Here is a 26081-nt window from a genome sequence, read left to right on the forward strand (position 1 = left end):
GAATAGCAATTTAAAGTCTGCCACCCACTGCCAAGCAAAGAGTAATCCATTGGTAATCGTGTTGTTTGTGCTGGTGTGGTTGTAAGAAAGGAGTAAGGAGCTGGGGCAGAATCCCCATTCAACAATAAAAGGCTTTTTAGAGGGTAAATTGTGCTCTGTCTGAAGCTGGAGATGAGTTCATTCAGGGTGAGATTATGCCTTTAGTTTTATACCAAAGCTATGGCACAGCGCCATCTGCTGTTCAACAGTGGTATTGAATCTGAGTGACTGACTACGAATGACTCTCCCCTCCCTTCTCTTCTTCCCGCTCTCTTCTCTTCTTTCCTCTGTCCAGGCGTGGATAAAGAGAATGTGCAGCTCTCCCCCAGTGCGGCTCTATCCACCAGTGGACGGACCCGCCATGGCTCTGCCAGTCAGGTGCAGAAACAGCGCAGCGCAGGTAGCTTCAAGAGGCCTTGCGTCAATAAGATGGTATGAGACAAAGAGATAGGAAGAGAGTGAGAGATGGAGAGAACAATAGCCATCCAAAGGCCCAACATGCAACACATCTTGCTGCACTCCTCTTTTTACCCTTTTTGTTTTGGTGTTTTTATGATGAATGGTGAAGTCAACCTGAGGATCAGTGTTGTATTGGGGAAGTAGTTGCATGCGTCTCTGTGTTCTCCTTTGTTTGTCTTGCGTCTGGAGTGTTGCAACACGAGAGATGGCTTAAGTTGTTATTCACGTACAGAAATGTGGTCCCGGTTTTAAAAATGTATTTTTAGCCATTAAAAGGCCTGAAACTGTCAAGGTGACTGAAATAAGCTGTTGAATTGTCAATGAATCCAGGTCCATATATAATGTATTCAGTGTAAGAACTGGACAACATGATGTTTGGTGAGTGCTGCATTGTGTGACATAGGAAGATGACTGGGCGAATCAATGTGGGCGTCCTTGTTGGACCATTATGACATCATCGTGCCCAGGGGAGGAAAAGAAATGGAGGATTTTGGACCTGTATACTGAAGGACAGCCTCTTGCCTCCGCTCCAACCCCACGGTCTACTCCAAAACAACCCCACTACCGCCTTCACACAGCAAGGCTGCAGCAGCCATTCTCCACTTCCATCTATGCAGGGTAGCTCAAATTACCAACCAACGGATGGATAATCATGCTGTTAGCAAAACCTTCTATCCACAGTCTTGAAACCTGGATTTGGACACACATTATCATTTTGATTCTTCCCAGTTGTGTACATATGTATGTATATAGATGTACAGAAAGGATATACATTATATAACTAGTCCAAATAATAATACTAATAATTGGGTTGTTTTATCCATGGTGTGCCTTCGTCAGGGTTTTCCAATGTGAATAATTATGTGTGAAATAAAGAAGCCTTTCTTGGGGAAAAGAACAGGTACTAATCATCGACTATTATGTTGACTCTCTGTAGAGCTGCTCGTTAACTGTATGTCATGATAGTCAAATGTACAATCACCAATAATACCCTGCTGCCTGGAAGTATTTAACCTGTACAGATGGATAGTCCTCACTAAATATTGAAGTTATTCCTTTTGAAACGTTTGCCATGCAAGAATATGAATTTCAAGACACTAGATAAGACTACGCAACCTTGTAAATATTGAAAGGCCTTTATTGAGTTGTATCATGTTTTCTCTATATTGCATTTGGATTCGTTTACAGTTCCGACCGTGACTAGGAAAATTAAGTAATGTGCACAAAAATTGCCAAAACCCATCACTAATAGCAACTATGTGAATACTTAAATTGTCATGACATTGATCACAATATTTAAATCTACCACCTGTCTAAGATTATTCTTAAATAAAGGTTAAATAAGTTAATTTGTTTAGTTAAAGGTTCAATTTAGGTTAAAGGTGAAATAAAAAAGTAAAGCATTAACAAAAAAAAGTTAAATAAAGGTTTAATTTAAAATAAATGTGTGATACAGATTACATAATTGATCGTTTTGAAGTTCTGGTTTGATAAGATGCCAATATGTTCTCCTGATTTCCTGTTCACGCACATGGGTGTCTCTTTCTCTGGTTGAATGAAGTCTACCTATGAATTTTCTCCTATCGCCAAATGAAAGGTAGTGAGGGAAATGAGGGCGGCCATTACTTTGTTGTCTGAAGGTTGTTGTTCCTCCTGTAAAGTACCAGCCTCATTCACTCACTTCCCCTTCATCCTAACCTTTCCATTTGTGCAGATCCATAAGGTAGATGCTATATGGTGGAAGTTCCACCATTACACTGCATATACCCATCTGCATTCCAGACCCTTTGGATCTGCAGACATGGAGGGGTAGATGTTTGGAACGGTGGTTACTTAAGTCTTTGGGACAGGACATCAATCCCAGACGCTCTTGCAGCAGATGCAGGAACACTGCACAAAAGACTAGCTTGCACTATGGGAAGGAGGATTCTTTGTATTTGGTTTCCCACTTCACTACATGTTGTGTTTAAATGTCATTGTGACAAATTAATGTCCCCATATGGCACTGCAGCTTCCACAGGATCATCCTCTCAAAGGAAAGGGCCCAATCCTTACTTGATGCGTGCATGCAAATCTCCCATATATATCAATGCATGGTGCTTTAGATGAAAGTGCCAGTTGGCTTTCTTCCCAGTTGGTTTACCTCTAATACCTGAGTCCCTGTGTACCTCTTCAGAAAGTCATACCTGAGTCCCTGTGTACCTCTTCAGAAAGTCATACCTGAGTCCCTGTGTACCTCTTCAGAAAGTCATACCTGAGTCCCTGTGTACCTCTTCAGAAAGTCATACCTGAGTCTCTGTGTACCACTCCAGAAAGTCATACCTGAGTCCCTGTGTACCACTCCAGAAAGTCATACCTGAGTCCCTGTGTACCTCTTCAAAAAGTCATACCTGAGTCCCTGTGTACCTCTTCAGAAAGTCATACCTGAGTCTCTGTGTACCACTCCAGAAAGTCATACCTGAGTCCCTGTGTACCACTCCAGAAAGTCATACCTGAGTCCCTGTGTACCACTCCAGAAAGTCATACCTGAGTCCCTGTGTACCACTCCAGAAAGTCATACCTGAGTCCCTGTGTACCACTCCAGAAAGTCATACCTGAGTCCCTGTGTACCACTCCAGAAAGTCATACCTGAGTCCCTGTGTACCACTCCAGAAAGTCATACCTGAGTCCCTGTGTACCACTCCAGAAAGTCATACCTGAGTCCCTGTGTACCACTCCAGAAAGTCATACCTGAGTCCCTGTGTACCACTCCAGAAAGTCATACCTGAGTCCCTGTGTACCACTCCAGAAAGTCATACCTGAGTCCCTGTGTACCACTCCAGAAAGTCATACCTGAGTCCCTGTGTACCACTTCAGAAAGTCATACCTGAGTCCGTGTGTACCACTCCAGAAAGTCATACCTGAGTCCCTGTGTACCACTCCAGAAAGTCATACCTGAAGCCCTGTATGCCACTTCAGAAAAGATTGGACACAGTTAAATATGTGAGTGCGTACCATTCTAATTTAAGTTATTGACCCATACATTTGGCCAAATTGTTTCCAGACATTTCTGTGGAATAGCCTTAGTTGTACTCCTGTTGTTTTTTATTTCAAATTTCCCCTGAATATATTTATGAAGGATGCAGGTGTGGTTTACCACCCATGGAAACTGTTTGAATTGAACAAAGGAGTGAATGAGGAAAGGAAGAGACAGGACTTCAAGTGTTACTGACTATATTTGTAAAGGGAAAACTGAAATATACACTACATGACCAAAAGTATGTGGACACCTGCTCGTTGAACATCTCATTCCAAAGTCATGGGGCATTAATATGGAGTTGGTGCTATAAAAGCCTCCGCTCTTCTGGGAAGGCTTTCCACTAGATGTTGGAACATTGCTGTGGGGACTTGCTTCCATTCAACCACAAGCATTAGTGAGGTCGGGCACTGATGTTGGGCAATTAGGCCTGGCTCGCAGTCTGTTTAAATTCATCCCAAAGGTGTTCGTTGTGGTCAGGGCTCTGTGCAGGCCAGTCAAGTTGTTCCACACCGATTTTTGACAAACCACGGGGACATTGTCATTTTGGAACAGAGAAGGGCCTTCCCCAAACTGTTGCCACAAAGTTGGAAGCACAGAATTGTCTAGAATGTCTAGTATGCTGTAGCGTTAAGATTTCCCTTCACTGGAACTAAGGGGCCTAGCCCAAACCATGAAAAACAGCCCCAGACCATTATTCCTCCTCAATCAAACTTTCCAGTTGGCACTATGCATTCAGGCAGGTAGCGTTCTGCTGGCATCCTCCAAACCCAGATTTGTCCTTCGGACTGCCAGATGGTGAAGCGTGATTCATTCCTCCAAAGAACACGTTTCCACTGCTCCAGAGTACAATGCGGCAAGCTTTAGACCACTCCAGCCGACGCTTGGCATTGTGCATGGTGATCTTAGGCTTATGTGTGACTGCTCGGCCATGGAAACCTATTTCATGAAGCTTCCAACAAAAAGTTATTGTGCTGACGTTGCTTCCAAAGGCAGTTTGGAATTCGGTAGGGAGTGTTGCAACCACGCTATGCGCTTCAACACTCGACGGTCCCGTTCTGTGAGCTTGTGGCCTACCACTTTGCGGCTGAGCTGTTGTTGCTCCTAGACCTTTCCACTTCACAATAACAGCACTTACAGTTGACCGGGGCAACTCTGGCAGGACAGCAATTTGACGAACTGACTTGTTGGAAAGGTGGCCTCCTATGACGGTGCCACGTTGAAAGTCACTGAGCTCTTCAGTAAGGCCATTCTACTGCCAATGTTTGTCTATGGAGATTGTATGGCTATGCGCTCAATTTTATACACCTGTCAGCAACATGCAATTTACTCAATTAAAAATCAAGGTGTATGTATGCATTGTTTTTGAATCCCTGTGACCACTAAGATTAGACAACTGTCAGGACAAATAGTTTGGGTGAATTCAACAACAGAGTAACTGTCAGAAGAACATGTCAGTTTTTAATAGCTGCCTTCAGGATCTAGGATGGCCACTTGGTGTCCATCGGGATGACAAGGACATATATTGTGAGTAACCATAGACTCTAATGAGTGGTTGACATGCGCTATTCTGATTCACAGTGAAGGGTTTTGTGGAGTTAAATATCCTCAAATGTGGCATGTTTTATTGATGTGCAACATCTTTGTCTCTAGAGTGTTGGTGGATGTTTTTTTAAGCAGAATGTTCAACTCTGTTAATATTTTCTGTACAATTAAAAAAAACAAAAAAACGTATATTTCCTACACTGTAAATGTGTGATATTGTATAATTTAGCTTTTTTTGTAAAGCAGTAAGTTGCTGTATATTGTGTGAAAAATACACCTAATTATTCCAGTGTTAGTAATAAAAGTTTAGCACTACTTATTAAAAGCCATGATTTTATTTTTTTTACACAATCTGAAGTTATGGGTAGTAGAAGTGCTCATGAACTAAATATACTATGCCGAGGACAACCTATACCTATGGGACAATCACAATTGCGTACTCCTCTCGTCCCCTCCTCATTGAAGTAAAAGTTCAGAGGGGAGGGACTTCTAGCTTTCTCATCCAATGGTTTTTGAGGAGGCGAGGAGAGGACGCAAGAAGGATGTCATTGAGATTCTCCCACAGGTTGGTGGCTCCTTGTTTGGGGAGGACGGGCTCTTGGTAATGGCTGTAGCGGAATCAGTGGAATGGTATCAACTACATGGTTTCCATGTGTTTGATTCCATTCCTTTACTCCGTTCCAGACATTTATGAGCCGTCCACCCCTCAGCAGCCTCTGGACTTCTCCCCATGTCCAATGAGACAGAGGCCATGTACAGCGAGGAAGTCAGTTTCATGTGAAAGGATATTTAGTTAAAGAACTACTCAGAGATAATTGTGTCCTTAGTTACAATAAAACTTCACTGCATCTGCATGACCCCGCGAGACTACCGTCTCTTGTCATCGCCCTTCTGCATCATTATCGCGAGGTTTGATCAGCTGTTAGGTCTGTTTTTAGAGTCTAGTGGTTGGATAGTCAACACGTGGGGGGATAGAGAAAGAGAGACAGTGTAGGGGGGCACACGTTGGGATTGAGTCGGGCCCGGAATACTTACGTTTATAACACGATACTTTAATTCACCGTGGCGGCGCGGAGGACGCTTGTATACTGTAAGTATTGTCCAGGGCTGCTAATGTAAAATTGACAGCCGGAGACCCACATAAGATGTCAGTTTGATATGTAGCCTGGCTAGCTACATCAATGTAACAATCTAGAGTTGTTATGCCAGTTGGCTACAATTTTACACTACAATAAATGGAACAGTCGTCGTTTCGCTAAATTAGTTACAAATGTATCATTCTAGAAATGTGCAGCCACTGAAGCCCTTGTCATTGAATACATGTTGCACGTAGTTATCGAACTATGTAGTTTATTCGGCGTCCTAAAATGACAATGCACTCAACATATAAATCACAATTTTGTGTCCATGAGTTTGCTTGGACGGATCATGTTAATTGCTAACAAACAAGGTGGTTATCCACGATGTCCAGCTAGCAAGCTAACGAACGTTTCGAGGCCCACGCTGCAGAGTTAGCCTAGCATTGCCAGGCTAACCTACATGACTACTACAATATCATAATGCACAATATATGCGACGTTTGGTCACGATCTACTCGACTGCCAGGACACAATTTAAATGTTACGGTAGCGGAACAGTTTGCCGCGTGCCTCGCAGTAACATTGTGAATGAAGTGTCAGAGTTCAGACTCAACGAAAATGGCTAACCGTAGCCTAATGCTTAATTAGGCACATAAATGTACTGTTTCGCCAAGATCTCGAATATATCGTGTTTGGTTAAATCATTTAAAGTCATTATGATTTAACTCGTTTTAAATGGTGTTTATTGTTACAATAGTGTTGGGCTACCCGGCAAACATACATTGCAAATCATCATGCGTTGCGGCCTACCATGCTTTTATCACACTCGGTGTAGGTCATAGCTAGCAAGTTACCTAGCCCAAACACTCTGCCCTTATGCAGCTATTGCACAAGCACTGGGAGCCTCGAAACTTTGCCATTTGTCAGTCTCTGCTCTGGAATGACAAGTATTTGCTATAGGTTGTCAAGTAGCGGTGCACAGGCTATTTCTGAAGCCCAATAACGTCGACGCAAATATAGCCTGCTCAATCAACCATCAAATATTCCCTGAAACGTTCATTGAGGCCCGGTTTTATAGGACACACTCAGTGTACAATGGAACTGTAATGTAAATATTCTCCATCACATTTGTGTAAACTGCTATGGGATTAATTCTCCTCGTGGGATTGCTTACAGTTGAGGACTAGAAAGCTCTCGACTGGGGGAGAAGCATTATAATCGTAGGTCTTTTACAAGGTTGCCTCGTATTCCCAATGCAGCATCGCTGTGTAATAACTGCTCGTGCTCAGCGCATTGTATGGTTTGTAACATGTAAAGCAAATACCGAGTGACCCTTCCCTTATCTACCTCCAAGGTCGTACAGCAGCGCAGCTTGATTATTTCGAGTCTCCAGTAAGTAGGCATGCCTATGCAGGCGGTGGAGTGAAACGCGCACACATGGCGAGTGTGCGCAGAGAAAGATAGTGACCAAATCCTTTTATTAGGCGACTGGACTAACTTTGTGTAGTGGGCGTTGTTTATTCTAACCTTGTCAAAGGTGAATGTCAGAACAACTCATGACACACAGGATTGTTTTAATGCACTCTAGCGACTTTTGAACTTTTCCTTTTGAAAAACAATATCCAGTATAGATACAGTAAATCAAATCAAATCAAATTTTATTAGTCACATACACATGGTTAGCAGATGTTAATGCGAGTGTAGCGAAATGCTTGTGCTTCTAGTTCCGACAATGCAGTAATAACAAGTAATCTAACCTAACAATTCCACAACTACTACCTTATACATGCAAGTGTAAAGGGATAAAGAATATGTACATAAAGATATATGAATGAGTGATGGTACAGAACGGCATAGGCAAGATGCAGTAGATGGTATAGAGTACGGTATATACATATGAGATGAGTACTGTAGGGTATGTAAACATAAAGTGGCATAGTTTAAAGTGGCTAGTGGTACATGTATTACATAAAGATGGCAAGATGCAGTAGATGATATAGAGTACAGTATATACATATACATATGAGATGGGTAATGTAGGGTATGTAAACATTATATTAGGTGGCATTGTTTAAAGTGGCTAGTGGTACATTTTTACATAATTTCCATCAATTCCCATTTTTAAAGTGGCTGGAGTTGAGTCAGTATGTTGGCAGCGGCCGCTAAATGTTAGTGGTGGCTGTTTAACAGTCTGATGGCCTTGAGATAGAAGCTGTTTTTCAGTCTCTCGGTCCCTGCTTTGATGCACCTGTACTGACCTCGCCTTCTGGATGATAGCGGGGTGAACAGGCAGTGGCTTGGGTGGTTGTTGTCCTTGATGATCTTTATGGCCTTCCTGTGACATCGGGTGGTGTAGGTGTCCTGGAGGGCAGGTAGTTTGCCCCCGGTGATGCGTTCTGCAGACCTCACTACCCTCTGGAGAGCCTTACGGTTGTGGGCGGAGCAGTTGCCGTACCAGGCGGTGTTACAGCCCGACAGGATGCTCTCGATTGTGCATCTGTAGAAGTTTGTGAGTGCTTTTGGTGACAAGCCGAATTTCTTCAGCCTCCTGAGGTTGAAGAGGCGCTGCTGCGCCTTCTTCACAACGCTGTCTGTGTGGGTGGACCAATTCAGTTTGTCCGTGATGTGTACACCGAGGAACTTAACTTTCCACCTTCTCCACTACTGACCCGTCGATGTGGATAGGGGGGTGCTCCCTCTGCTGTTTCCTGAAGTCCACAATCATCTCCTTTGTTTTGTTGACGTTGAGTGTGAGGTTATTTTCCTGACACCACACTCCGAGGGCCCTCACCTCCTCCCTGTAGGCCGTCTCGTCTTTGTTGGTAATCAAGCCTACCACTGTAGTGTCGTCCGCAAACTTGATGATTGAATTGGAGGCGTGCATGGCAACGCAGTCGTGGGTGAACAGGGAGTACAGGAGAGGGCTCAGAACGCACCCTTGTGGGGCCCCAGTGTTGAGGATCAGCGGGGTGGAGATGTTGCTACCTACCCTCACCACCTGGGGGGGGCCCGTCAGGAAGTCCAGGACCCAGTTGCACAGGGCGGGGTCGAGACCCAGGGTCTCGAGCTTGATGACGAGTTTGGAGGGTACTATGGTGTTAAATGCTGAGCTGTAGTCGATGAACAGCATTCTCACATAGGTATTCCTCTTGTCCAGATGGGTTAGGGCAGTGTGCAGTGTGGTTGCGATTGCGTCGTCTGTGGACCTATTGGGTCGGTAAGCAAATTGGAGTGGGTCTAGGGTGTCCGGTAGGGTGGAGGTGATATGGTCCTTGACTAGTCTCTCAAAGCACTTCATGATGACGGAAGTGAGTGCTACGGGGCGGTAGTCGTTTAGCTCAGTTACCTTAGCTTTCTTGGGAACAGGAACAATGGTGGCCCTCTTGAAGCATGTGGGAACAGCAGACTGGGATAAGGATTGATTGAATATGTCCGTAAACACACCAGCCAGCTGGTCTGCACATGCTCTGAGGACGCGGCTGGGAATGCCGTCTGGGCCTGCAGCCTTGCGAGGGTTAACACGTTTAAATGTTTTACTCACCTCGGCTGCAGTGAAGGAGAGCCCGCAGGTTTTGGTAGCGGGCGTGTCAGTGGCACTGTATTGTCCTCAAAGCGGGCAAAAAAGTTATTTAGCCTGTCTGGGAGCAAGACATCCTGGTCCGCGACGGGGCTGGTTTTCTTTTTGTAATCCGTGATAGACTGTAGACCCTGCCACATACCTCTTGTGTCTGAGCTGTTGAATTGCGATTCTATTTTGTCTCTGTACTGGGACTTTGCCTGTTTGATAGCCTTGCGGAGAGAATAGCTACACTGTGTGTATTCGGTCATGTTTCCGGTCACCTTGCCCTGGTTAAAAGCAGTGGTTTGCGCTTTCAGTTTCATGCGAATGCTGCCGTCAATCCACGGTTTCTGGTTTGGGAATGTTTTAATCGTTGCTGTGGGTACGACATCGTCAATGCACTTCCTAATGAACTCGCTCACCGAATCAGCATATTCTTCAATGTTGTTGTTGGACGCAATGCGGAACATATTCCAATCCGCGTGATCGAAGCAGTCTTGAAGCGTGGAATCAGATTGGTCGGACCAGCGTTGAACAGACCTGAGCGCGGGGGCTTGTTGTTTTAGTTTCTGTTTGTAGGCTGGAATCAACAAAATGGAGTCGTGGTCAGCTTTTCCGAAAGGAGGGCGGGGGAGGGCCTTATATGCGTCGCGGAAGTTAGTATAACAATGATCCAGGGTTTTACCAGCCCTGGTAGCACAATCGATATGCTGATAGAATTTAGGGAGTTTTGTTTTTAGATTAGCCTTGTTAAAATCCCCAGCTACGATGAATGCAGCCTCAGGGTGTGTGGTTTCCAGTTTACAGAGAGTCAGATAGAGTTCGTTCAGGGCCATCGATGTGTCTGCTTGGGGGGGAATATATACGGCTGTGATTATGATCGAAGAGAATTCCCTTGGTAGATAATGCGGTCGACATTTGATTGTGAGGAGTTCTAGATCAGGTGAACAGAATGACTTGAGTTCCTGTGTGTTGTTATGATGATCACACCACGTCTCGTTAATCATGAGGCATACCCCCCCGCCCCTCTTCTTACCAGAAAGATGTTTGTTTCTGTCGGCGCAATGCGTGAAGAAACCAGCTGGCTGCACCGACTCCGTTAGCGTCTCTTGAGTTAGCCATGTTTCCGTGAAGCAGAGCACGTTGCAATCCCTGATGTCTCTCTGGAATGTTACCCGTGCTCGGATTTCATCAACCTTATTGTCAAGAGACTGGACATTGGCGAGTAGTATGCTAGGGAGTGGAGCGCGATGTGCCCGTCTCCGAAGCCTGACCAGGAGACCGCTACGTTTGCCCCTTTTACGGCGTCGCGTAGGGTCGCCGGCTGGGATCAGATCCATTGTATTGGGTGGAAGGCAAACCACTGGATCCGTTTCGGGAAAGTCATATTCCTGGTAGGAACGATGGTTTGTTGACGTTAATCGTATATTCAGTAGTTCCTCCCGACTGTATGTAATGAAACCTAAGATCACCTGGGGTACCAATGTAAGAAATAACACATAAAAAAACAAAATACTGCATATTTTCCAAGGAACGCGAAGCGAGGCGGCCATCTCGGTCGGCGCCGGAAGTCAGTCAATGTACATGCGTAATGTTACACCAAAATATGTTTTGAGCAGAATAGTGTTTTTTTTAGACACAACCGCAAACTTGAAGGAGTTGGTCTGATGGGTGCACTCTGTCATCAGCATCCAGCTTGTACGAACTATAGAGGATCAATAGACCACTAAAGAGGAAAGGCCCACCTGTCTAGTGCCATGTCATGAGGATACCTGGACTACCTGTTGAGATGTGCTTTTGGTTAGGTAAATCAGGTGATACATTAGTTAAAAAGGAGTCGGGTGCGTCTTTAGCTAGCAAGGTGTCATGGACATTCAGTAGGGTCTCGCTTGTTAAACTAGTCTGCATAACTAGAGGAATCTATGATGAACCAGCCTTGAGGTCCAGCATATAAAGTGATACTAGTTCCAGCACGTTGCCTAATCCAACGTCGTATGATTTTATAGTGTGGCGTGTGTATTTTACTAAAGCCTTACTCCGCAAGATGCCCCTATTTGGCCTTGTGCAAAACTGACGTAGCCTTGATCAGTTTACTGTTTCATTCACATTAGATATCTTCCACCATGTTGGTGGTTAGTATTAGACGAATAATGTTGTCATGGTTATTAATCAGTCAATTTTAAGTTAAATGGTGCTGACTACATTGGCTATTCAGGATGAGGAAAATCATTGAATGTCATTATAAATCCAGACATTGTTTTGACAAGGCTGGAACAGGGAAACTGGTGTGGGGCTAGCCTCAAATGCACAACTGCCAGGGATAGGATTCCTCTGCTCTGCCTTATCAATCTGATGGTTGCTCAAGTTATAAACTCCGTTGGTGTTGTGATGAAGAGTCTTGCAACTTGCAATCTATTCAGTTAAATAACACTCTCCAGCACAATATTCTTAAAATGCATCTTAATATCATATAATGCCACTGTTCGTTAATTTCTATGATATTAGACCTTCAATCCAATGTCTTCCATTCAACATTTGATCAGAAAATCCTATACATATCAATGTGAAACTCCTAAAGCTTTCTGCTTCTGCTTTTCTACCCAGTTTAATTGAGAGAACTGTTGTGCTGTGCAGGCCACCTAGTTTTTACATTTTTAAATGTAACCTTTTAACTAGGCAAGTCAATTTAGAACAAATTCTTATTGACAATGACTGCATTCACCGGCCAAACCCGGACTACTTGGCCTTATGTGACTCCCAATCACAGCCGGTTGTGTTACAGCCTGGATATATGACAGTGACATGTTTGTTTTTGTCTACCCTGGGGGCAGATGTTATGGTTAGCTGGTTACATAGGGATGCTTAAGAAGCCACAACTGGGCAAGGTGGTGTCATAGTGGTGGTGGGGCTGCTCTGGGACAGGGAGGGGGTGGTCCTGCCAGTCTTGCGCTGTGTGACTAATGCTGATTGACCCCCATCTAATCCCTGTCCTTCAACCATGAAGTCCCAGTGACTCCTGCTCCCCCCACATCACTGCCCTACTCTATCCCGCCTACAGGAATCCACCATTGGAATTCTGGAAAGCCCCTCATGTCAAAATATGATGAAGCAAATTGTTTTTGTGGCTGGCTTTGTCTCCAGTCTGCTAGTTTAGATGTTGAATAATGTTTTTAGAATGCATACATTTGTTACAAAGGTGAGAGGACTGATGATGGCACTGTGTTTTTCAGCCTACACAAGGTATTTAGTTAGCCAAAGAAGCATACTACAATAGTTTGGATATATGGTAATTATATAAGATAAGGCTACATAATGTATTTCATTTCCTTATGGACACTATTGAAATGGACAGCAAGGGATGTATAATTTACTAACCAGGTCCATGCACCTTGCCATTCACTGTGGATCATGCACCGATGCTCTGTTTTGATAAACTACTGGCTCATGGCGAATCGGGAGAACAGGTTTTGGAATGTGGAGGTGCTAAGGCTGCGTTGACACAGGCAGCCCAAAAAATGTGTCCTGCTAATTGGTCTTTTGACCGATCAGATCTGAACAATATCCTATGTGAGATTGGTCAAAATACCTATTAGTGGGGAAATGATCAGAAATGGACTGACTGTGTAAACGCTTCATTGGTGAACTTGTCTAATAAGAAACCCTTGTTTTTGATCTCTGCCCTACTGAAAATGACCCAATCTTGGTTTCTCTGGAGGCATTTGAAGCCTACCTGTTTTTCCCTGCACATCAATACCTTTACTTGGGTGGGTGTTAGGGCGGCCCACAATTCACCTCTCCTAATCCCATGTCATTCATCTCGGAGCCTCTTATAGGTGCATAAGCTCTGTAAAACAAGAGGCTCGTTGAGGTTCTCACGCCTTCCGTATTGCCAGGTGTGGAAGTTTCTAGGAAGTCATTAGTGTGTTGCTTCTGCTGCCCTCTGCTGTGTGCTGTTGTCCTTTGAACAGGTTAAATATGTAATGGACTCATACAAATGGCCCTGGAAGGTCCTCATTTTTAAACCATTGCCTAAGCAAATGGCTAATATCAATGGGACAAGTTTCTGCTCATTGGAAAGTCAAGTCCTCCTCAGTTGTGGGTTATGAAGGAACTGAACTATGGTTAAAACCGCATTGATTAGCGTCTCCTCACACACAGCCACTCTGTGAATGTGACCTTTCATGTACCCTACCTGTACAGTGCAGACTGACACTGGCTTTGTCAGTTCCAGCTTCACAGTGTTCTGCACGTTCCAGGCCATAGAGTTTAAAGTCCAGGTTCATGTTGACCCAGACCTGGCTCCTGTGTATGTGCCTGCTGTGTGTATTGGTGCTTGCTAAGGGGCAGTGGAAGCCTAGCCGTCACACACCCTAGTAGGCTGGGAGAAGGAAGAAGAGGGGGGGGGGGGCAGCTGAAGGAGTCACCCCTGTGATGCATTCCTTCCTTCTACAGTCTGGGTCTGTTAAGGAAAGGCATGCACGGACTTCCTTTTTTAACATTGAGTGCTTCGACCAATCAGCAGTGGAGGAGCTGGGCATGCCCAGTAGGTACAGGGAGGTTAAACATTAGCCCTGATGGTGGCACAGCGGCTTCTCCTGCTAGGAACTAGGTCTTTGTGTTGCAGCTTGGTTTAGTTCAGAAGTAGAAACAAATATTACTTCAAGCCACAGGAATGGGAATGTCTCTGTGTTTGAACGTTTCTCAATGAGGCAATAGAAAACCGTGGCGTGACCAATGTCCGCTATCGGGCTTTTACAGGCATGTGTATGTTCATTCATGTCAAAAGGAGTATATTATGTTCAGGCCACTGTGACTTTGTTCACCAGGAGCTGTTGACAAAAGTTCTGTGTCAGTGTCGTATGCATCCAAAAGCATTGTGTAGCTCATCAAGTGGGTGTGGTGGTGTGAGAGAGATTTTTTGGCATGAATGACGTCACTACTCGACTAAGTCATTTGTTAGTCTAGGCCTTTTCTCAGGACTAACGCCTCATCAGGTTTCATTACTGTCGTTTCTTTGAAGCTCTGCTCGCACCTGTTAACAACCATGATAGTTTCTAAAGTATTTATTTCTTTAAAGCCTTTTTGTCCAGTATTTTTAGCTATCATAGGACAGTTTCCTTATGATCATCACATGTTGTTCTCCCAGTGACGTTCTTATTGTCAGAGCTGTGTGAACAGGGCTGAAACCTTTTGAATCGATTTGCCACTCGCACACCCTTCTAGTGGGTGTGACTACACATGTACACACTACAGTGCTATAGTGTACTTGCTATAGTCTTTACACTATCATAATACCCAGAGATACTTTTTGGGGCTAAGTGTCAACCAAGACCCTTAGGCTATTCAAAATGTTAGCCAGTTTGTCTTAATATCCTATTTAACATTATAGTCCTGATCTCAAAATAAGTGAAAGTGAAAGATGCACATATCTCCCTCCAATAAGTTAACCTCTGCCTTTCTCACTCTCTCTCTCCCTCCACATACAGGTGTAGTTGCTAGGGTCCTGAGGAGATGCCACTGAGGTTCCGGTCTATTGTCCCGTACACGCTGCCTGGAGTGCTGGCGCTTATAGGCTGGTGGTGGTACATCTCACGCAAGAAAGAGCGAATCACCAACCACGACAGCGAAGAGGGAGCAGCGGCCATGGGCCTGCTGACGTCCCCGGCTCTCAGTGAGGGCAGCAACGGCCTGGTAGAGAAAGGGACAGTGTCCCCCTGCATTACCCCCACAACCAGCAGCTGTAGAGAGAGAACAGCCAGCGGCAGAGTCAGACCATCCAAGGCTAAAGAGCAACGGTCAACAGAACAGGAGGTCGTTGCACAGATTCACATCGCGGCCATTAAGGCCGAGGCAGTAGAGGTACAGACTACATCCTGTTCACCTACAGAGAGGGCCTCTCACCACCCAGACAGCGCCAGCGCAGTCACAGACCCTGGTGTAGATAGCTGCCGACAGACATCCAGGAGCAGTTCTCCCCCAACCTCGTCTTTACCAACACAGACCAGGGAGGAGAGCTCGGGCCCCCCGGGAGAACACTGGGTCACTGTGCAGAGCCCGCCAGCCACCATTGCCTTGGTTACAGTGCCGGTGAAATCAACAGTTACCGAGCAGGTCCCTGCTCCAGTGGAGGCCATCTCCACAGCATCAGAAGCACTTGTACTCTCCCAGACGGCCCACGCCACGACTAGTTCCTCCATAGCAGCAGACCTGACGAATGCAGAGAGGCCCGATCCAGAGGGAGAGGTGGCAGCAGTGGCCTTCACCCAGAACCTGCTGGTGCAGCTAGTGGCTAAAGATTTACTTCCGGTCACCTCCAGCAGTACCAAAGATGAGCTGCCCTCCTCGCCTGTCATCTCAGCTGAGATGCCGGCCCGGGCTCTGAAAGTAGTCATACATGAACCTCTCTTTCCAGAGACCCCCACATCATTGCAGGGCTCCTACCATGCCGTCATCACCAGCACTCTGGCCTCCCCAGCCCAAGGCCACCAGCAAGAGAAAGGGGCACCTGGCAGCACTGAGGAGCTGGAGTACCTGGCAGCAGGTCTGATCACTGAGGTCATCTCTGCAGCCACCCAGGAGGTCCTCAGTGTTACCTCCTGTCCAGAGACCTGGCTCGGTCAATCCGCCACCGAGCACAGCTTCAGAAGCACCCCACTGGCCAATGGGAGGCCATGCTCTGAGCAAGAGCCACTCACAAGGAACATGGGGGAAGGGCCCTCCCCAATAAGCCACGCTGAGACAGAGTGGAGAGAGCAGCAGGAAAAAGGGATGCCCAATGGTTGCCCGCCCGCCCCGGCATGGGAGCAAATGGGGACAGCGAAAGCACTGAGTAACCCCTGGGCAACAGCATCCTCACAGGAGGGGAGGGAAGAAGTGAGGGGCATGCCTAGCAACCTGGACAAACTGAAGAGAGATGACGGGGTGATGGTGGCAGAGGACTCTGCCTGTAGTACGTGCCACTCTGAGGATGGGGTCAGTAGTGAGGACCAGCAGAGCAGGGAGAGCCGGGAGGATCTGATCCAGGTGTCAGGGATGTCTGAGGGGGAGGGTGGTCTGCCCCAAGCCCCAGAAGAGGTAGTGACCGAGGCAGAGGTCATGGCAGCCCTACCAGGCCATGTGCTGGGGGCTGTCGGCCAAGTGAAGAGGCTCAACGGCATGGGCCTGAGGAACGGTTCTCATGGGATGAGTGAGACTGAGACCGATCAGTCTGGAGGTAGGAGCACACACCACACCCTGTAGTGGGGTCAGGCTCATGGCACACCCTAGCACTGATCTACACATGGCTCAAATACCCAGACAGAGCATGATTGAGGTTCATGGACACTTGTCTGTCATAGTCTCCCCTACGTGGCAATGAGGCCTTTTGATTTCCATCATTATTTACAGTGTCTCCAGACAGAGGGGCAAGCTGAGGGAAGAGGAAGAAAGCCTTCTGTGTCAGCACAGAGACCTTTGTTCAACATTAGATTACATCTACCAACATTAAAAAGCTGAGAGAAATGTTGCACAAACTAAGTGTTAATCATTTGGAATGTCCCCGGCTTTGGTATTAGATCTGGTTAAATGATTATATTCAGAAGTAGGCAAGAGTGTGTGAAGGGGGGGTTAACTCTTCTTCTGTGATGCAGTTTCCAATTCCAACTATAGTGATCTCCAAAAAGTAGCTAGAGGAGTACATGACCGATGTGGGCCAAACAAGCTAGTCTGCCACCAGCAAAGAAAAGAACACAGTTAAGCATATCTCCTATTTTGAAAATCTATGAAATGCTTTAAATAATAATTATAATCAAGGGGATAATATTCACAACTTAATCTTCTTTGCTGGTGATGTTGGCTAATACAGAACAGTATGCTGGCTAGTTATCACTTATACACTGCTCAAAAAAATAAAGGGAACACTTAAACAACACAATGTAACTCCAAGTCAATCACACTTCTGTGAAATCAAACTGTCCACTTAGGAAGCAACACTGATTGACAATAAATTTCACATGCTGTTGTGCAAATGGAATAGACAAAAGGTGGAAATTATAGGCAATTAGCAAGACACCCCCCAAAACGGAGTGATTCTGCAGGTGGTGACCACTTCTCAGTTCCTATGCTTCCTGGCTGATGTTTTGGTCACTTTTGAATGCTGGCGGTGCTTTCACTCTAGTGGTAGCATGAGACGGAGTCTACAACCCACACAAGTGGCTCAGGTAGTGCAGTTCATCCGGGATGGCACATCAATGCGAGCTGTGGCAAGAAGGTTTGCTGTGTCTGTCAGCGTAGTGTCCAGAGCATGGAGGTGCTACCAGGAGACAGGCCAGTACATCAGGAGACGTGGAGGAGGCCGTAGGAGGGCAACAACCCAGCAGCAGGACCGCTACCTCCGCCTTAGTGCAAGGAGGTGCACTGCCAGCGCCCTGCAAAATGACCTCCAGCAGGCCACAAATGTGCATGTGTCTGCTCAAATGGTCAGAAACAGACTCCATGAGGGTGGTATGAGGGCCCGACGTCCACAGGTGGGGGTTGTGCTTACAGCCCAACACCGTGCAGGACGCTTGGCATTTGCCAGAGAACACCAAGATTGGCAAATTCGCCACTGGCGCCCTGTGCTCTTCACAGATGAAAGCAGGTTCACACTGAGCACATGTGACAGACGTGACAGAGTCTGGAGACGCCGTGGAGAACGTTCTGCTGCCTGCAACATCCTCCAGCATGACCGGTTTGGCGGTGGGTCAGTCATGGTGTGGGGTGGCATTTCTTTGTGGGGCCGCACAGCCCTCCATGTGCTCGCCAGAGGTAGCCTGACTGCCAATAGGTACCGAGATGTGATCCTCAGACCCCTTGTGAGACCATATGCTGTCACATGCACATTTGTGGCCTGCTGGAGGTCATTTTGCAGGGCTCTGGCAGTGCACCTCCTTGCACAAAGGCGGAGGTAGCGGTCCTGCTGCTGGGTTGTTGCCCTCCTACGGCCTCCTCCACGTCTCCTGATGTACTGGCCTGTCTCCTGGTAGCGCCTCCATGCTCTGGACACTACGCTGACAGACACAGCAAACCTTTTTGCCACAGCTCGCATTGATGTGCCATCTTGGATGAGCTGCACTACCTGAGCCACTTGTGTGGGTTGTAGACTCCGTCTCATGCTACCACTAGAGTGAAAGCACCGCCAGCATTCAAAAGTGACCAAAACATCAGCCAGGAAGCATAGGAACTGAGAAGTGGTGTGTGGTCACCACCTGCAGAACCATTCCCTTTTTGGGGGTGTCTTACTAATTGCCTATAATTTCCACCTTTTGTCTATTCCATTTGCACAACAGCATGTGAAATTTATTGTCAATCAGTGTTGCTTCCTAAGTGGACAGTTTGATTTCACAGAAGTGTGATTGACTTGGAGTTACATTGTGTTGTTTAAGTGTTCCATTTATTTTTTTGAGCAGTGTAGTTTTGGATGAAGTTAGTCCTTTGATACTGTTCTACTAGATACCACCCTGGGGCTATAGGGACTGTGGCTGTGTTTCTACTAGATACCACCCTGGGGCTATAGGGACTGTGGCTGTGTTTCTACTAGATACCACCCTGGGGCTATAGGGACTGTGGCTGTGTTTCTACTAGATACCACCCTGGGGCTATAGGGACTGTGGCTGTGTTTCTACTAGATACCACCCTGGGGCTATAGGGACTGTGGCTGTGTTTCTACTAGATACCACCCTGGGGCTATAGGGACTGTGGCTGTGTTTCTACTAGATACCACCCTGGGGCTATAGGGACTGTGGCTGTGTTTCTACTAGATACCACCCTGGGGCTATAGGGACTGTGGCTGTGTTTCTACTAGATACCACCCTGGGGCTATAGGGACTGTGGCTGTGTTTCTACTAGATACCACCCTGGGGCTATAGGGACTGTGGCTGTGTTTCTACTAGATACCGGCCTGGGGCTGTAGGGACTGTGGCTGTGTTTCTACTAGATACCACCCTGGGGCTGTAGGGACTGTGGCTGTGTTTCTACTAGATACCACCCTGGGGCTGTAGTGACGGTGGCTGTGTTTCTACTAGATGCCACCCTGGGGCTATAGTGACGGTGGCTGTGTTTCTACTAGATGCCACCCTGGGGCTATAGTGACGGTGGCTGTGTTTCTACTAGATACCACCCTGGGGCTATAGGGACGGTGGCTGTGTTTCTACTAGATACCACCCTGGGGCTATAGGGACGGTGGCTGTGTTTCTACTAGATAGCACCCTGGGGCTATAGGGACGGTGGCTGTGTTTCTACTAGATACCACCCTGGGGCTGTAGGGACTGTGGCTATGTTTCTACTAGATACCACCCTGGGGCTGTAGGGACTGTGGCTGTGTTTCTACTAGATACCACCCTGGGGCTGTAGGGACTGTGGCTGTGTTTCTACTAGATACCACCCTGGGGCTGTAGGGACTGTGGCTGTGTTTCTACTAGATACCACCCTGGGGCTATAGGGACTGTGGCTGTGTTTCTACTAGATACCACCCTGGGGCTGTAGGGACTGTGGCTGTGTTTCTACTAGATACCGGCCTGGGGCTATAGGGACTGTGGCTGTGTTTCTACTAGATACCGGCCTGGGGCTATAGGGACTGTGGCTGTGTTTCTACAAGATACCGGCCTGGGGCTATAGGGACTGTGGCTGTGTTTCTACAAGATACCGGCCTGGGGCTATAGGGACTGTGGCTGTGTTTCTACTAGATACCACCCTGGGGCTATAGGGACTGTGGCTGTGTTTCTACTAGATACCACCCTGGGGCTATAGGGACTGTGGCTGTGTTTCTACTAGATACCGCCCTGGGGCTGTAGGGACTGTGGCTGTGTTTCTACTAGATACCGCCCTGGGGCTGTAGGGACTGTGGCTGTGTTTCTACTAGATACCGCCCTGGGGCTGTAGGGACTGTGGCTGTGTTTCTACTAGATACCACCCTGGGGCTATAGGGACTGTGGCTGTGTTTCTACTAGATGCTGTGCTGGGGCTGTAGGGACTGTGGCTGTGTTTCTACTAGATACCACCCTGGGGCTATAGGGACTGTGGCTGTGTTTCTACTAGATACCACCCTGGGGCTATAGGGACTGTGGCTGTGTTTCTACTAGATACCACCCTGGGGCTGTAGGGACTGTGGCTGTGTTTCTACTAGATACCACCCTGGGGCTGTAGGGACTGTGGCTGTGTTTCTACTAGATACCACCCTGGGGCTATAGGGACTGTGGCTGTGTTTCTACTAGATACCACCCTGGGGCTATAGGGACTGTGGCTGTGTTTCTACTAGATACCACCCTGGGGCTGTAGGGACTGTGGCTGTGTTTCTACTAGATACCACCCTGGGGCTATAGGGACTGTGGCTGTGTTTCTACTAGATGCTGTGCTGGGGCTGTAGGGACTGTGGCTGTGTTTCTCTAGATACCACCCTGGGGCTATATGGACTGTGGCTGTGTTTCTACTAGATGCTGTGCTGGGGCTGTAGGGACTGTGGCTGTTTTTCTACTAGATACCGGCCCGGGGCTATAGGGACTGTGGCTGTGTTTCTACTAGATACCACCCTGGGGCTATAGGGACTGTGGCTGTGTTTCTACTAGATACCACCCTGGGGCTATAGGGACTGTGGCTGTGTTTCTACTAGATGCTGTGCTGGGGCTATAGGGACTGTGGCTGTGTTTCTACTAGATGCTGTGCTGGGGCTATAGGGACTGTGGCTGTGTTTCTCTAGATACCACCCTGGGGCTGTATGGACTGTGGCTGTGTTTCTACTAGATACCACCCTGGGGCTATAGGGACTGTGGCTGTGTATCTACTAGATACCACCCTGGGGCTATAGGGACTGTGGCTGTGTATCTACTAGATACCACCCTGGGGCTATAGGGACTGTGGCTGTGTATCTACTAGATACCACCCTGGGGCTATAGGGACTGTGGCTGTGTATCTACTAGATACCACCCTTTTATTTTTTTTATTTTTTTTATTTCACCTTTATTTAACCAGGTAGGCTAGTTGAGAACAAGTTCTCATTTGCAACTGCGACCTGGCCAAGATAAAGCATAGCAGTGTGAACAGACAACAACACAGAGTTACACATGGAGTAAACAATAAACAAGTCAATAACATGGTAGAAAAAAAAGAGAATCTATATACAATGTGTGCAAAAGGCATGAGGTAGGCAATATATCGAGTAATTACAATTTAGCAGATTAACACTGGAGTGATAAATCATTCGATGATCATGTGCAAGAAGAGATACTGGTGTGCAAAAGAGCAGAAAAGTAAATAAATAAAAGCAGTATGGGGGGTGAGGTAGGTGAATTGGGTGGGTAGTTTACAGATGGACTATGTACAGCTGCAGCGATCGGTTAGCTGCTCGGATAGCAGATTTTTAAAGTTGTTGAGGGAGATAAAAGTCTCCAACTTCAGAGATTTTTGCAATTCGTTCCAGTCGCAGGCAGCAGAGAACTGGAAGGAAAGGCTTCCAAATGAGGTTTTGGCTTTAGGGATGATCAGTGAGATACACCTGCTGGAGCACGTGCTACGGGTGGGTGTAGCCATCGTGACCAGTGAACTGAGATAAGGCGGCACTTTACCTAGCATAGCCTTGTAGATGACCTGGAGCCAGTGGGTCTGACGACGAACATGTAGCGAGGGCCAGCCGACTAGGGCATACAGGTCGCAGTGGTGGGTCGTATAAGGTGCTTTAGTAACAAAACGGATGGCACTGTGATAAACTGCATCCAGTTAGCTGAGTAGAGTATTGGAAGCTATTTTGTAGATGACATCGCCGAAGTCGAGGATCGGTAGGATAGTCAGTTTTACTAGGGTAAGCTTGGCGGCGTGAGTGAAGGAGGCTTTGTTGCGGAATAGAAAGCCGACTCTAGATTTGATTTTGGATTGGAGATGTTTGATATGAGTCTGGAAGGAGAGTTTGCAGTCTAGCCAGACACCTAGGTACTTATAGATGGCCACATATTCTAGGTCGGAACCGTCCAGAGTGGTGATGCTAGTCGGGCGTGCGAGTGCAGGCAGCGAACGGTTGAAAAGCATGCATTTGGTTTTACTAGCGTTTAAGAGCAGTTGGAGGCCACGGAAGGAGTGTTGTATGGCATTGAAGCTCGTTTGGAGGTTAGATCGCACAGTGTCCAAGGAAGGGCCGGAAGTATACAGAATGGTGTCGTCTGCGTAGAGGTGGATCAGGGAGTCGCCCGCAGCAAGAGCAACATCATTGATGTATACAGAGAAAAGAGTCGTCCCGAGAATTGAACCCTGTGGTACCCCCATAGAGACTGCCAGAGGACCGGACAACATGCCCTCCGATTTGACACACTGAACTCTGTCTGCAAAGTAGTTGGTGAACCAGGCAAGGCAGTCATTAGAAAAACCGAGGCTACTGAGTCTGCCGATAAGAATATGGTGATTGACAGAGTCGAAAGCCTTGGCCAGGTCGATGAAGACGGCTGCACAGTAATGTCTTTTATCGATGGCGGTTATGACATCGTTTAGTACCTTGAGCGTGGCTGAGGTGCACCCGTGACCGGCTCGGAAACCGGATTGCACAGCGGAGAAGGTACGGTGGGATTCGAGATGGTCAGTGATCTGTTTGTTGACTTGGCTTTCGAAGACCTTAGATAGGCAGGGCAGGATGGATATAGGTCTGTAACAGTTTGGGTCCAGGGTGTTTCCCCCTTGGAAGAGGGGGATGACCGCGGCAGCTTTCCAATCCTTGGTGATCTCAGATGATACGAAGGAGAGGTTGAACAGGCTGGTAATAGGGGGTGCGACAATGGCGGCGGACAGTTTCAGAAATAGGGGGTCCAGATTGTCAAGCCCAGCTGATTTGTATGGGTCCAGGTTTTCCAGCTCTTTCAGAACATCTGCTATCTGGATATGGGTAAAGGAGAAGCTGGGGAGGCTTGGGCGAGTAGCAGCGGGGGGGGCGGGGCTGTTGGCCAAGGTTGGAGTCGCCAGGAGGAAGGCATGGCCAGCCATTGAGAAATGTTTGTTGAAGTTTTCAATTATCACGGACTTATCAGTGGTGACCGTGTTACCTAGCCTCAGTGCAGTGGGCAGCTGGGAGGAGGTGCTCTTGTTTTCCTTGGACTTTACAGTATCCCAGAACTTTTTGGAGTTAGAGCTACAGGATGCAAATTTCTGCTTGAAAAAGCTGGCCTTTGCTTTCCTGACTGACTGCGTGTATTGGTTCCTGACTTCCCTGAACAGTTGCATATCGCGGGGGCTCTTCGATGCTATTGCAGTTCGCCACAGGATGTTTTTGTGCTGGTCGAGGGCAGTCAGGTCTGGAGTGAACCAAGGGCTATATCTGTTCTTGGTTCTGCATTTTTTGAACGGAGCATGCTTGTCTAATATGGTGAGGAAGTAACTTTTAAAGAATGACCAGGCATCCTCAACTGACGGGATGAGGTCAATATCCTTCCAGGGTACCCGGGCCAGGTCGATTAGAAAGGCCTGCTCGCTGAAGTGTTTTAGGGAGCGTTTGACAGTGATGAGGGGTGGTCGTTTGGCCGCGGACCCGTGGCGGATACAGGCAATGAGGCAGTGATCGCTGAGATCTTGATTGAAGACAGCAGAGGTGTATTTGGAGGGCAAGTTGGTCAGGATAATGTCTATTAGGGTGCCCATGTTTACGGATTTAGGGTTGTACCTGGTGGGTTCCTTGATGATTTGTGTGAGATTGAGGGCATCAAGCTTAGATTGTAGGACTGCCGGGGTGTTAAGCATATCCCAGTTTAGGTAACCTAACAGAACAATCTCTGAAGCTAGATGGGGAGCGATCAATTCACAGATTGTGTCCAGGGCACAGCTGGGAGCTGAGGGGGGTCGGTAGCAGGCGGCAACAGTGAGAGACTTATTTCTGGAGAGATTAATTTTTAAAATTAGAAGTTCGAACTGTTTGGGCATAGACCTGGAAAGTATGACAGAACTTTGCAGGCTATCTCTGCAGTAGATTGCAACTCCTCCCCCTTTGGCAGTTCTATCTTGACGGAAAGTGTTATAGTTGGGTATGGAAATCTCAGAATTTTTGGTGGCCTTCCTAAGCCAGGATTCGGAAACGGCAAGGACATCAGGGTTGGCAGAGTGTGCTAAAGCGGTGAGTAAGGCAAACTTAGGGAAGAGGCTTCTGATGTTGACATGCATAAGGCCAAGGCTTTTTCGATCACAGAAGTCAACAAATGAGGGTGACTGGGGACATGCAGGGCCTGGGTTTACCTCCACATCACCCGAGGAACAGAGTAGTAGGATGAGGGTGCGGCTAAAGGCTATCAAAACTGGTCGCCTAGAGCGTTGGGGACAAGGAATAAAAGGAGCAGATTTATGGGCGTGGTAGAATAGATTCTGGGCATAATGTGCAGACCAGGGTATGGTGGGGCACGGGTACAGCGGAGGTAAGCCCAGGCACTGGGTGATGATAAGAGAGGTTGTATCTCTGGACATGCTGGTCTCAATGGGTGAGGTCACCGCATGTGTGGGGGGTGGGACAAAGGAGGTATCAGAGGTACGGAGAGTGGAACTACGGGGTCCATTGCAAACCAAAACAATGATAACTAGCCTGAACAACAGTATGCAAGGCATATTGATATTTGAGAGAGACATACAATAAGGCATAAAGTGATTGCAGGTCTTGATTGGGAGAGCTAGCTAAAACAACAGGTGAGATAACCGCAGCTAGTCAGCTAACAGCAACAGCAGGTAAAAATGGTGACGACCAGGCAGACAGGGTCGGATTAACTACACACAGATCCTGAGTTAAAGCACAGAGCCGACAGATAAAACACAAATAAACGGAATGGAGTACCGTGAATTAATGGACAGTCAAGCAGGCATCAGCTATGTAGCCGAGTGATCATAGTGTCCAGGGGGCAGCCGTAGATGGAGCAGTGAGGCCTCCACTAAGCTAGCCCGCGGCGTTTAAAGTTAGTAGCCCGGGGGGGTGGTCTGCTCAGACGGATGCCGGTTGAGGGCACAGCGGATGGGGTATTTGTCTGCAGACCAGACGTGGTCGTGTCGACAGAGAATCCAAGCCGGATGGCGGTGGCGAAAGAGAGGTTGTGAGTTGTAGAATTGTGTTTGCTAACTGGTGCTAGCTTCGTGATTCAGACAGCTAGTCATGGGTAGCAAGCTAGCAGAAGATGGAGGTCTGTTTTTAGCCACGCCGTGCAATTCCGTCGGTAGATTAGTGGGGTTCCGTGTGGTAGAGGGGACCAATCCAATTGTCAAAATAGTTATAGTGGCCTAAGAAGATTGTTCGATAGACCTGTTCAGATAGCAGCCGATATGCTCAAGACAGCTAACGATTAGCGGGCCGCAGTTAGTATATGGACGTTCAGGTTACGTCGCGATGGAGGGGCCAGTTGAAATACTCCCTCGGGCAGATAACGTC

General features: G+C 47.2%; 2 protein-coding genes across 8 annotated transcripts in view; both read left to right on the top strand.

Moving 5' to 3' along the window:
• Positions 1-1942, top strand: part of LOC129822308 (neurofibromin-like) — a 96151-nt gene extending 94209 nt beyond the window's left edge. For all 7 annotated transcript variants that reach the window (XM_055880484.1, XM_055880486.1, XM_055880485.1 and 4 more), the window contains one exon: positions 335-1942. In XM_055880484.1, the coding sequence (XP_055736459.1) occupies positions 335-477 (143 nt within the window). In that variant the 3' untranslated portion in view covers positions 478-1942. The remainder of the gene's footprint in view (positions 1-334) is intronic.
• A 3862-nt stretch (positions 1943-5804) lies between these two features.
• LOC129822316 (A-kinase anchor protein 1, mitochondrial-like) overlaps positions 5805-26081 on the top strand; it is a 28609-nt gene continuing 8332 nt past the window's right edge. The window contains exons 1-2 of the mRNA XM_055880500.1: positions 5805-6149; positions 15184-16910. Of these exons, the coding sequence (XP_055736475.1) occupies positions 15209-16910 (1702 nt within the window). The 5' untranslated portion in view covers positions 5805-6149; positions 15184-15208. The remainder of the gene's footprint in view (positions 6150-15183; positions 16911-26081) is intronic.

This window comes from Salvelinus fontinalis, chromosome 24, assembly GCF_029448725.1.
Source record: "Salvelinus fontinalis isolate EN_2023a chromosome 24, ASM2944872v1, whole genome shotgun sequence".
Classification (NCBI taxonomy): Eukaryota; Metazoa; Chordata; class Actinopteri; order Salmoniformes; family Salmonidae; genus Salvelinus; species Salvelinus fontinalis.